General features: G+C 43.2%; 1 protein-coding gene across 1 annotated transcript in view; it reads right to left on the bottom strand.

The window, feature by feature from the left end:
* Positions 1-12624, bottom strand: part of POMT2 (protein O-mannosyltransferase 2) — a 44920-nt gene extending 32296 nt beyond the window's left edge. Inside the window, exons 1-6 of the mRNA XM_060262744.1 lie at positions 12352-12624; positions 7638-7722; positions 6727-6831; positions 6080-6188; positions 3788-3896; positions 159-318 (exon numbers count right to left, since the gene is read on the bottom strand). Coding sequence (XP_060118727.1) covers positions 159-318; positions 3788-3896; positions 6080-6188; positions 6727-6831; positions 7638-7722; positions 12352-12548 — 765 coding nt within the window. The 5' untranslated portion in view covers positions 12549-12624. The remainder of the gene's footprint in view (positions 1-158; positions 319-3787; positions 3897-6079; positions 6189-6726; positions 6832-7637; positions 7723-12351) is intronic.
* Between the last annotated feature and the right edge of the window lie 551 nt (positions 12625-13175).

Genomic DNA, 13175 nt, shown 5'->3' with positions numbered 1-13175 from the left:
TGGGTGATGTTTTCATTGAGCAAGGGAGATAATGGGTGTTTTCATTGAGTTAGGGAGATAACTGCTGGTTTTTGGCTGCTTTGCTTTTTCTCCCTGTCCTTGTATTTTCCATAACACAAAACAAGTAAACATTAGGATGTTAAGTTTCAGACACTCACCAGAGAGAGACTGAGATCTCCTAACAGCTCCCAAAGGTCATATATTGTGTTCAATCCAACCAGGAGAACCACAAAAAGGCCAACAAATTTCACTCCCATTGCACCTGCAAGGTTTATCCCAGTCAAGCACAGCCAGAACCACCAAGGGGCAGAAAAGGGTCTGAAAGACACAAGTGTTTCAAAAACCTTGTAGACAATAAACTTTAGGAAGGGGTATACACCCCTCTAAGTCAGGGGTGTTGAACTCATTTGTTATGAGGGCTGGATCTGGCATAAATGAGACCTTGTTGGGCCAGACCGGGCCATGTCGGGCCAGACCATGTGTGTACCTATTTAAAATTAGGTGGCAGAGATATAAACTTTTTAAAGGACAGACAAACACAACTAAAGATTTTTTTTATTTGTTTAAATAAAACAGACAAAACATTAGCAATTGTTGCTCTTAAAGGTGTTTTTTTTGTATTTCTCCCATGGGATCTAGAGAAGTGGGCAAAGGAAGCTCTGGCTCTTTTCCTCCTGCCCCAGGGGACCAGGAGGGGGACGATCCTCAACCAGTGAAGAAAATGGAAGTTTTGCTCTGTAGCTCCTGTGCGATTAAGCAAGCCTTGCAAGGCAAGCTGTTATGCAGAAGGAAGCAAGAGAGAGGGAGAAGGAAGCAGGTGACAGCCAGTTGCTTGGGGGCCTGATAGACACCCTTGCTCTAAGTCAAGAGGTACTTTAGCCATACTTTAACAGGGGTCGCTTAGGTGGTGGAGCTCATCCAGGGACTGTTATGCAGCTGCACCTCCTATTCAATGGACAAGGTGGGGAGGAGGAGGGGGAACCCTCAGAAAGGTTCAGGAGCTGTGCTCCTGTGAGCTCCTGCTGAATCCGAGGCCTGCTCTTCAGGTATAAAATATACTCGTTAGGTATAAAGTATCACTGAAAGAGAAAGTAAAATGCCTTTGGCAGTTGCCACACTTTCACATAACGCATTTAAGAATATGAAATTTGGGATCAGTCCAAGAAATGTTGAGCAGAGAAATCTTAACACCGAAAGCAGGAGATGGTTGCATCAGACAGTGCAGCTGATTTGGAGATAATATTTGAACCGCCAAGGGAAATTACTGTCAAGGAAGTAGACTTTCCTCTAAATATAAGGAAGGAAAACCATTCCACATACAAAATGCTTTCAGGATTCCTTCACCTTGTGTCATACCTGGGGGTCCATCCCCCTGTATACAGAGATGTACAGATCCCATAAAGGAAAACCATAGCCATTTGGGTTGCGGGACTCATGTCACATTTTAATTACACTTCCCTATGTGGTAGCTCTCACCCTACTTTCCTCCTAGCAATCTCTAATGAACCTTTTGGCTTCTTCCAGCCTTCCCTGAGCCTATATCCAAGTAAACGCATTTATGACTGCAGGCTTTCATGCCAATTATGTTAATTTGCAATGACACCAGTAGTAAGAAACATTGTGTGCCTCTGTAGCATCTTGTGCCTTGCAAAGGAGGCACAGCTAGCCACCATCCTGGCAAACTAAGTTCACAGTCTTTACTGCATCCGTAAATAAAGCATAGCAACAACACAATGATCTCATCAAAATAAAACAAGGTTTCTGCCATTTTACATATAAGAAATTAAAATACATAATAATCATTTAAAATATCTTAAGATAAACTGTAACACCTTACAGATTTAAGCAGCTTATTCATCCAGAGCAAAGCAATTAACCTGCAGGTCAACTCTGTTTACAGCAATATAGAATTACAGAATCACAGAGTTGGAAGGAGCCATACAGACCATCTAGTCCAACCCCCTGCTCAATACTGGATCAGCCTAGAGCATCCCTGACAAGTGTTTGTCCAGCCACTGCTTAAGACTGCCAGTGAGGGGGAGCTCACTACCTCCCTAAGTAGCTGATTCCACTGTTGAATAACTCTTACTATAAAAAAGTTTTTCCTAATATCCAGCCAGTACCTTCTCACCATTAATTTAAACCCATTATTACGAGTCCTCTCCTCTTCTGCCAACATGAACAGCTCCCTGCCCTCCTCTAAGTGACAGCCCTTCAAATACTTAAAGAGAGCTATCATGTTCCCCCTCAACCTCCTCGTCTTCAGACTGAACATTCCCAGGTCCCTCAATCTTTCCTCATAGGGGCTGATCTTCAGGACCCTGATCATCCTCATCGCTCTCCTCTGCACCTACTCCATTCTGTCCACATTCTTTTTAAAATGAGGCTTCCAGAACTGCACACAGTACTCCAGGTGCTGCCTGACCAATGCAGCCTGACCAATACCAACATGTTGCAAACCATCCTATCCAAAAACCGAAAAGGCCCACACAATGCTGCACCATTCAGCCTGGCTCTTTACAAAGCACATGTTGTTTTCTTCTTTTTGTTTAGTACATTTAGATTCAGCCCTTCCTCCAGGCTCAAGATGGTACATTTCTTTCTTCCATCCTCTCTTTTATCTTCCCAACAACACTGAGAGGTCTGTTAGGCAGAGAGATGGGTCCTACCACTCCACTTTGAAACCTTCATCCATCCTAAGGATCTTTGCTCCAACTTAAATGGTTCTTCCAAAGCTTCTGAATGAAGCTCTCTAACTAGTTATCTTGCATTAAGGAAATAACATTTTCTTATAGAGAGACATTTGCTTCTATATTATATTTTTTCTTTAAGATCAAGCTATGTACTGAAGCATCATTTAAGTTGGAGGAATGCTTCAAGTTTTACTTAGTGGAGTCATAGGATAGAATAGGCACTGACCCTAGGTCACCTGGCAAACTATGTATCTTGGGAGATGCACTGTATCTATGCTAATATCTGGTATATTTTTACTCTAGATTTAGCTTTATATGTTATGTATTTATGCTTTTATACTGTGTTTTTAATTATTGATTTTATTGCTGTTTTAGTTGTTTTTAGGATCAGCTTCAGGGGTTCTTCTTTGGGTGCCCTTGCTACCTGAGGCAAGATGGGTGGCAACCCAAGAAAGCACCTTCTTGATCATGGCACCAAGGTTACAGAATTCCATTCCTTGGGAGATCTATCTGTTGCCCTCTATCAGAGTCTTCTGCCAGCAGGTGAGACGTATCTGTTTTCTCTGATGTTCCCTCACTGACCCTTCTTCCTGTGTATGTATTCTAACTATGGCCATGTTTTGCTTAATTGTCGTATTACATATTTTGTCACCTTGGAAAACCTAAGCTGGATGGAAAGGTGGTATAGAAATGTTTCAAATAAATTGTGGTATAGACATATTTTAAATAAATTGGTTTAAAAAAAAAACAGCTCCCCCAGGCTCTTAAGCCACATTGTTAGGATAAACATGCCAATCTAAACAAACAAACAAAAATAAATCTTCCCTAAAGTAAAAGGTACTGACTCTTGAGTACATGAAGCTGCCTTATACTGGCTCAGACTATTGGTCTAGCAAGGTCAGACTGCCAACAGCTCTCTAGGGGCTTAGTTAATAGTCTCCTGTATCACCTACCTAGCACCTGGTCCTTTTAGCCAGAGATGCCTGGGACTGAACCTGGGATTTTTTGCACTCAAAGTAGATGCTCTGCTACTGAAGTACAGTCCTTCCCTAATTACCTGTCCAAATAATGAGGATCAATCATTGCCAACTTACCTGTTTGCACAAGAATTATACTTGACCATACTGAATACAGCTCCCATGAGGAAGAACATCAGAATGGGATCAAGCAAAATGTACTGTGAAAGAGTAATACACCCTGTATCTGAAAAAGTAAGAGAGCACAGCATTAGCTGTTGTGCCTACTCAGTATGTAAAGTAATGTTGTTAAACACTCAGTCCAGCAATATTATATTGAACTGCAAAAATAAGAGCAAAACAAAACTATTCAGTCCATAAGCAGAGAACTTGAAGGTGCTTCTTTACAATGGGTAATTGCTAAAATCTCTGGACACATGGGATGTGGAAACGCGACCAACAGATTTTAGAGAACCCACTGTGATTATAAAGAAGCAGTCCAGTGTGAACGGCTGTATTCACACAACCTGGACAAAGCCCAATTCATCAATCTGATTTGCCATATTCCGATTTCATGTGTGTGTAGTGTCAAATGCTCCCAAAACTGCTCCCCAGTAATGTTTTGGATATGCAGGTGGTTTATTGAGCATTGCTGTCACAATACATAATCACAATATACCACACTAGCTGTATTTCAGTAATAACTGACCTTCCAAGTACTTAAACCTTATGCAATGTCTTTCAAATATCCTTCAGAGACAAGTGCCCTTTTAAAATTAAAGTTAAACATATCAGGATATTCTGCCAGTGGCAACAACACTATCTCCTGTGACAGCAACATGAGGCCAGTACCTCCACCATACCCTCCCTCCTCCCAAAGACAAGCCACTACCATTTCTTCCCTCTAGTTCAGCTTCTCTAAAACCTTCCCCCTCCTTCCTGCAGTTAAACTCTTGCCCATACTTCTTCAGTCATCTCAAAACTACTTATTGCATGTCTTTTATCCCACTATCTCTGCTTTTGAGATTATTCAGAAAACCTCTGATAAATACTTCTTTACTTTATTTATACACCACCTTGTCTCCAACATGAAAATGAAATGACTCACAACACTTTCACCTTCTCAAATACATTACCACAACAACCCTGTGAGGTAGGCTAGATTGAGAGTATGTGACTGGCCCAAGATCACTCAGCAATGGCAGAGTGAGGATGTAAACCTGGTTTTCCCAGATCCTATACAAGACAAGGAGATTACCTAGGCTGGTTTTGGGTTTTGGAGGAAGATGCAGTCAGGTGGACCCTCCTCCTGCCCCTCTCAATAGGCATGCAGCAACTGTCACTACATGGAGCAGCCAATGCTACTTGTTCATTTGCCCTTCTCCCTTAGGGCAGCACTAGTGGTAGGAGTTCTCTCACTACTCCCACAAAGGTAGGTTAGACTGAAAGAGAGAATGATTAGCCCAAGATCACCCAGCAAGTGGAGTGGGGACATGAGCACAGGTCTCCCTCGCCCAGCACTGTAACTACTATGTCATGCTTTGCCCACTAAATTATTTCCCTTGGGGGACAGAAGCAGCTTCCCCCTCCCTTTTGGAGGGCTTACTCCCACCACCCAAAGGGAGAGGGACAGGCTAAAGGAGGCATAACTGCGCACGGCTTTGCCTTCTAGAAAGGAAAAGGCAACATGTGCCACTGCCACCAGGACTGACAGCAGCACACACCCACCAGAAGATGAGAGAGGGGAGGAAGGTGGGCCTAAGCCTAATGGAGGCCAATCAGAGCATTGTGACTGCTCCCTAAAGAAGGATGGCAAGTATTTTTTTAATGTATTTATTTATCTTTGAGACTTATATTCTGCCCTACCCTGCAAGCAGGCTCAGGGCGGCTTACAACATATAAGTCAATAAAATCATGCCATAATTGCTAAAACAATTCTTTAAAATACAATAATTTAGTCAACTAATTTCAGTAATTACTAACAGCACAGCGAGTGGACGTTCTTCTTCAAAGTCTGCTGGACTCAAGCTAGGAATGGCGGAGTGCATTCTGCATAAGCAACGCTGTGAGAATGATGGGCAACCAGCTGCCCAATGAGACCAGCCCTAAACCTGGCAAAGCCAAACACTAGCTCAACCTTCAATTCTCAGATAAAGTACTTATATGTTAGGAGCAAATTCTGATGCGCTTTAAGAGTTCTGTGAAAACAAAAAGCCATAAATAATGTACAACCTTGGGAGATTCATCCCCACAACTCCTCTCAGAGTTCATTACTAAACATAGCCTCAAAGCAAAAAAAAAAAAATTAAAAAATGAGAATAAGAGACTTAACACTTCAGGAGCCTATTCCATTTTCCCCCTGAAGTCCAATTCCTTCCCCTCCAGGACAAATTAGTGAGCTGATTCTTGACATATTAAGAAGACACTTACCAAAAATCAGGATGGCAGCTGTAAGCATCGCTGCAGGCAGTGATTTGGACAACTCCAGCACCGTGAGGTAAGAAAAGGGAATCAGGCATGAACCCAGAAATGCACAGAACTGAATTAAAATAGGAGAAACATTCTTCACCTAAAGGACCTTCTGCTAAGCCAGTAACCACCCATCCCATTATTACCTACAGATCACCTGTATAAATGAAATGGGGCTTACCCTTGTTATGAATAACTCTTCTAAAACCCAGATAGACATGATTTAACAAGAAGCAACAAGGAAAGAAGCCTCTATCCCAGGGGTCGCCAACGTGGTGCCTGTAGGTGCCATGGCACTTGACGAAACCTTTCCTAGTGCCTGCCAACAGGTTTTAGATTGAAGGTGGGGCTCCTGCCCAGTAGGACTTCTGGCTAGCCCCTGTGAGCTGATGGGCTGCGCAGACTGAAATAACTTGGTTTTGGTGGCACCTGTCACCACAGTATCGGTTTTATTCTCTTTCACATTTCTTTTTCATTGAATTTTTTAAAAATTACTACTCATGTCCCCCTGCACTTGGGCATCCTCTGTGTTTGTCCTCCCAGCACACCCCTGTTCCTGCCTCCTTAGAGAAGGCTGTAGTTGCTTAAGAAGGCCTGTATAGTCTCACCCCTCTCATTCCTATATAATTGTGTTCTTCATATTTGTCCCCTGGCTTCTGGAAAGGAAATGTCCCATTGTAGCCACTCAGGTAGCCAGCCAGTCCTATTAGCATCTAGTAAGGGAAAAGAGAAATAATTAGTCAAGCTAGCTCAGTAAGTGCAGAAAGTTATATCAAATTAATGCCCCTCATTATAAAAAGATGTTATCTATATTTAGAAGTAGGGATGGGCATGAACCAGCTCATGAATGTAAGTTCATGAATGATTGTGGATGGTTCGTGACCTGAAGTTTGCTTCCTGGAGAGCCACCATGAACTTCCATGAATGTTAAGGCAGTTCATGAAGAGCAGAAATCAGCGGTTTATATGGTTCCAATCCATTTAACCCCCCGCTTTCTGCTCTTCACAAAAAACAGCTGAGAAGCAGGGAGCTGTGAGTAGGCGTTTCCATGGCTCTGAGCTATTTAAACCTCTGCTTTCTGCTCCCCACCGCTTTTTGCAGGGAGAACCCCTGCTTTCTGCTTCTAAAAAAAGCAGTAGGGAGTCATTTGCTGGTTAATAGACTCAAATGTATGCAACAATCATCCCAGCATATATGGAAAACTATCTATTTATTATGGAATTAATAAGGTCTCCCTGTCTAATTAGGGCCAAATATTTTTTCCATGTGGTATTTTCATACAAAGTTACCTGCATTTAACCATGACAAAAATATTATTTAAAAGATATTAGATAGGTTCATAGTGCAAAGGTCAGTCTGGCACTATCATCTTGACTTCACCTCTAGAAACACAAAGCAAAACAACCATGGGCACATTTAGAATATTTCCTGGAGATGAAATTATAGATCAGCATAAAGGGATCCCATAAGAGATTTTACCAGATTCCAAAACATGTAGGAACTGAAGATAGTTGCTTACCTTCCCCAGAGGTGGATGGACATCAAAGAAAAAGGTCCGATTAATATAATAGCTTCCCATCTTCCCAAAATGTGTTTCATCCCAACTGTAAAAAAGGGCAAAAGTCACTATTATTAGTGACTAGGAGAACTAGCACTAGCACCCTATATCTTTGCCACCTCTAGTTGACTCAGTGTGATGAATTCTAATCAGATCTGTTAAAAGCAGGCCCACAAAACAGAATTCTTCTTTGTCCATAAATATAACACTATAGATAGGGATGTGAGACTGGCTAGCTAGAGACTTCTCTAAGTGAATATACAATAGATGGTAGTCTATACAATTCTTAGACATCTAGATCCTCAATCCTGAATACACCAAAATGCAACTTCAGCTTTTCTTCCAAGAACGCTATAAACTTAGATGTGATTATTATTATCACCCGAGTGATATTATGCAAGGAAGAAAAATAAGTGTTCAGAAGATGTCACCTTCTTCTCACTGCTGGTACTGTAAAAAATCACATATTACTCTTTGTCCCATATAACTATAATACATAATCAGTAACACACTTAGGAAAGGCTATGGAAACTGTAGGCAGAGACTTTTTACTGTTCAACCCTATCCACGTTCAAGAGCAGAACAGGACAGCAGTTGAGGAGCCTTGCACCACTTGATAGTTTCCACCTTGAACTAGAGGAGGAAGAGAAAGAAGAGGAGAAGGAGGAGGAAGAAAAAGAAAAGGAAAAGAAGAATAAAAAGAAAAGGGGGAGATGGGATTTATACCCCGCCCTTCACTCAGAGTCTCAGAGAAGTTTACAATCTCCTTTTCCTCCCCCCCACAAAAAGAGACACCCTGTGAAGTAGGTGGGGCTTTGAGAGCTCTCTGAGAACTGCTGTTGAACAGAACAGTTCTGAGAGAGTTATGACTGACCCAAGGTCATACCAGCAGGTGCAGGCGGAAGAGTGGAGAATCAAACTTGGTTCTCCCAGATTAGAATCTGCACAGTTAACCACTTCACCAAACTGACTTTCTCACCCTTACCTTAGTGCAAAGAATTTAGGCAGTGCAACCAACAAGCCCACAAATCTAACAGCTCAAATTCATGAAGAAGCAGACATACAATCTGCATAGGTTTAGCTTATTTGCTTCTCAGAAAGGACTGTTCAGAATAGGCTCCTCCTGAGCAGAGGTGATCTGGGTTCAGATAGTAACAGTACTAGAAGGAACAGGAATTTGGTAAACAAATAAATGTAAAGATGCACTTTGAAAATTTAAGCATTAATTCAAAACACGAGTCTACTTTTGATTCACAGCTCACTAGTACCAGCTGTACCACAGGCTGGCACTGTTGCTAAAAAGCCTTCTATCAGTTGTTCATCAGCTATCATTCCTTTCTTGATGTAGCCAGTGACACTCACTTCAAGGCTGATTGTCAGCCACATTTGCAATCACCATCACAATCACCATCAACTACATGACCACCCTATGACCTGTGGGCCAAAAACATACATCTGTTGTGACCTACCTTGAGCCCACTTGTGGGGGAGGGTGGGACAGAAATTCCATAAATAAATACAATAAAGTATAATATTACTTTTAATATTAAATAATAATGAATAATATTTACCTTTTATGTTAACAAACAGTACCTCTGTGCAAGAAGAGATTTGGGGCACCAATCTGCAGTGGCTTTGGTTTCAGAAAGTGATGCTGGAGGACTGCTGTTCAGCCCTTTGGTCTTTGGAGTTCCACAAAGTTCAATCTTGTCCCCTGACCTCTTTAACATCTACACAAAACTGCTGGATGCAGTTATCCAGAAATTTGGACTGGGCTGTCACCAATAAACGGATGACACTCAACTCTATTTTGCACATTCAGCTGATCCCAGGGAAGCTGTAGAAACCCTGAACTAGTGACTGGAAATCATTTTGGAATGGATGCAGACTAATAAACTGAATCCTGACAAGATGCAAGTGTTACTGATGACCAGAAAGTCTGATCCAGGACTTAAGGTTTCACCCATTCTGGAGGGCTTGCACTCCCCTTGGCTGTGGCCATGAGTGCCCTTTACCAGCTTTGACTGGTTAGCCAGCTGCAGCCTTTCCTGGATAGAAAACATCTGGTCATTGTAGTGTATGGCCTGGTTACATCTAGATTAGACTGTTGCAATCCATTCTACATGGGGCTTACCCTTGAAAAGTGTTCAGAACCTTCCATTGGTACAGAATGCCACAGCCAAGATGTTGACTGGAGTGAGCTGCAGGGACCATACCAGTCCAGCCTTGGCTCACCTACCCTGGTTTCCAATTTGTTTCCAGGCATAATTCAAGGTGTTAGTTCGACCTTCAAGCCATATATGGCTTGGGGCCAACATACCTGAAGAATGACCTAATCCCTTATGAACCAGCCTGACCATTACGGTCTGCTTTGGGTGCCTCCACCTTCTGAGATTAGGCAGGTGGCAACCCAGGAGAGGGTCTTTTCAGTCATGGCACCAAAGCTCTGGAACTCCTTCCACAGGGAGATTCATCTGTCACCATCTTCCACCAGAGAGTGAAGGCATTTTTATTCTGTTTGGCATTCCCTCAATGATCCCTCCTTCCTAACCAATGTTCTTTCGTTTTGTATATATTTAAACAGTTTTATATGTATTTTAACTCTGTTTTTAAACTCTTTTTGGAAGTTGTTTAATGAGGTATGTTTGGGAATGGGATTTATTTTAACGGTTGTATAATGTATTGTATCATGTATGTTTTCAAGTGTTAGCTCCCTTGATGGACCTTGTAGGGGCAGAAAGGTGGGATCAAAATTTTGGAAATAAATACATAATAAATAGTTGCTACCCACCACTGCTGAACCATAACAAACCCTTGTGTATCTGGAGTGAGGGGTTCCCACTCAACTCATCAGCATGAAGCACACCAATTCAGACTGCCAGAAAAGAGCAAGTTGGCCATGCTGAAAGCGGAGTAAAACCACAACTGGCCACTATGGTCAGCTTGCTCTTTTCCTGGGAAGCTGCCTTGGTGCTGGTGGTTTTACTTTGCCTTCTCTGTGGCTAGCTTGCTGTCTACCCAGGTGCTGGAATAAATGTGAAGAGCCTGCAGAGAAGGCTGTGACAGTTTAGGGGAGAAGATGGGCCCTTTACTTCCATCTCTTGAGTGAAGCTTACTATCAGGATGGCTCACAATTTACCAGCCACCCAACCATTTGACAGCAGCTGTTTCAAGGTGCAAACCAACTACCATCCACAAACCCCACCGGACAATGGCCTTACCCCATTCCCTGGCATATGAAGTGGGTGCTACAGAAGAGCCAAAGAGTCAAATGTGACTCCTCAGCAACTGAATGAGTAGCATTGGCTTAGCCAATCTGACCACACTGATCCATGCTCATTGCCATCGATACATGGAACTACCTTTAAAAAGAAATTTCAGTTAGGACAAAATGTAGCTACTTATTTATTGTCTGAGGTCAGCCATTAACAGTGCACTACACCAGTTCTAAAGCAAATTCATTTGTTGCCTGTTTGTTCCTAGGCTCAACTGAAGGTGCTTGTTCTTTTCTTTAAAGGTCCTTCATGCCCTGGCCTAGACCCATGTGTCTGAATGGCTGTCTCTTCTGGGCAAACTGCATTGTGAACCAGCTTCAGTTTACAGTCCTCCCCCATCTCCCTTAGTTCAAACCTGCACTTTCTAAGCTGTGGCACCAACACTGCACAACTACATCTAGAGGTGGTAAGGAGAGCAATCTTGTTACACCTCTTCCTAAAACTCACCAAAGTTGCTTTTCTTTGGTAGAGTTCTTTTATTTACATATTGATGGAGAGACTATGGTTTTATAATCTGGGGTTGGTCAATCAATGTTTATATTATTTGTCTGAAGATATGTTGCTGCTTCCTATGGATGATATAAGCCTTTTAGGAGAAAAGTATAAATGTGTTTAAATAAACAATTTTTCACCCCACAACATAGTCTCCCAGATGCTGTTACTTTTAAGTAGCCCACGATGCATCCTGCATTACCACAAAAGGATCACCTGTAAAGCAAATGACAGGGTGGCACCTAAGCAGGCTGGAGGCTATGAAAAAAGCATCTGCTTTGTATGTGGTAAGTCTCAAAATCAATCTCCAGTTAATGAGATCGATGACAGTAATTGATGTCAAAGATCTCTAGCTGAACCCTTAAAAGCCACTGCCAAGACAGAATAGATAATGCTGATCTTGACAGACCAGCTGCTTGAGTCAGTGAAAAACAACTTCTTGCGTTCTATGTGAGTCAGGATCAAGCAAAAACTATACAGCTGTTTGCCTCCCTATCCACCCTCAGAACTTCACAACTTAGCACTCTAGAACTGTACTCTTCGCATGCAAAGCCAACATTTGCCCATTAGCTAAGCATACCAATTTGATTAAAGTCCGACGAAGTAATTTGCTTTCAACTAAGTGGATGAAAGAAAAGGGAAGGGGGAACTTTTTCATTTCCTCATGCCATAAACATGCTGAGAAAGTAGTCAAAGTGGGACAGCCATGCAATATTTGGGCAGAGCCAAAGAGCACTTTGCTAACAAGGACGGCTGCTGCGCTGGACAAAAGTTTCAATCCTCCCGTGCGCCCGCAGTGCCACGTCCCTTCCTTGTGAACCACCTCAACGGGTACCAAGGTCCACAACCAAGGCCCGCCCCCTCCAACCAAGCTCCGCCCCCGTCGCCATGGTACCACGGCCCCTCACCAGACGTGCGGCGGCTCCTGCAGGCGATAGAACCGGGTAGTGAAGCTTAGAAAAGTGACCAGGCCCAGCGGGGTCCAGAACCACCCAAAACTCCGCGGGGCGGAGGAAGCCGGCGCGGGGTTACTCGCCAGCCTGAGGGTTCTTCGTTGCCGCAGGCCCAGCACGGCCTGGCAGGTTTTGTTCACCGCCAGCGGCATTCGCGCCCTGACAGAAGGCGCCTCCTGCCGGCACCCCTTAGTTTGCGCCCAAAGCACTATGGGAGGTAGAGTCCTCGTCCCGGCGGCATGATGGGAAAAAGAGTTCGGCGTTTCGGAGCACGTGAGCTACCAAGAGAGGGGCGAATTCAGGGGCTTTCATGGTATTGTGGGTAGTGTAGTTTTCACGCTGTCGTCCTCTCCTGAAAGGAATGGAATACTGAAGGGGCATCTCTCTTGTCATTGCTGCAGGCGGGGAAAGCTGTTGCAGTATCTCTGCACGCTCCTGTGTGCATTAAGGGGGATATGTAACATTCCCTTGCGTGGTGCTGTATCTTTATTTAGACCACAAGCACTTAAATAGAGCTTTTTGGACCACTCCGTCTATTCCAACGTACAGCGACCAATCAGTTTCCCTGGAGGGCCAACAAGCAGGACATAGAGTCGAGACCAATCTCCCTCCCCCCCTTGCTGCTGCTTCCCAGGACTGGTGTTCGGAGTTTATCTGTCTCGGTATAATGGAGGCTGTCTTTAGTCACCGTGCGTACCGTAGTAGCCATTAATAGACTTCTGCGTCTCCTCCCGAATCTTTCTAACGCCCTTTTTAAAGCTATATATGTTTGTAGCCAT

Source organism: Heteronotia binoei, chromosome 21 (assembly GCF_032191835.1).
Source record: "Heteronotia binoei isolate CCM8104 ecotype False Entrance Well chromosome 21, APGP_CSIRO_Hbin_v1, whole genome shotgun sequence".
Lineage (NCBI taxonomy): Eukaryota > Metazoa > Chordata > Lepidosauria > Squamata > Gekkonidae > Heteronotia > Heteronotia binoei.
This window is presented reverse-complemented; position numbering and strand designations above follow the sequence as displayed.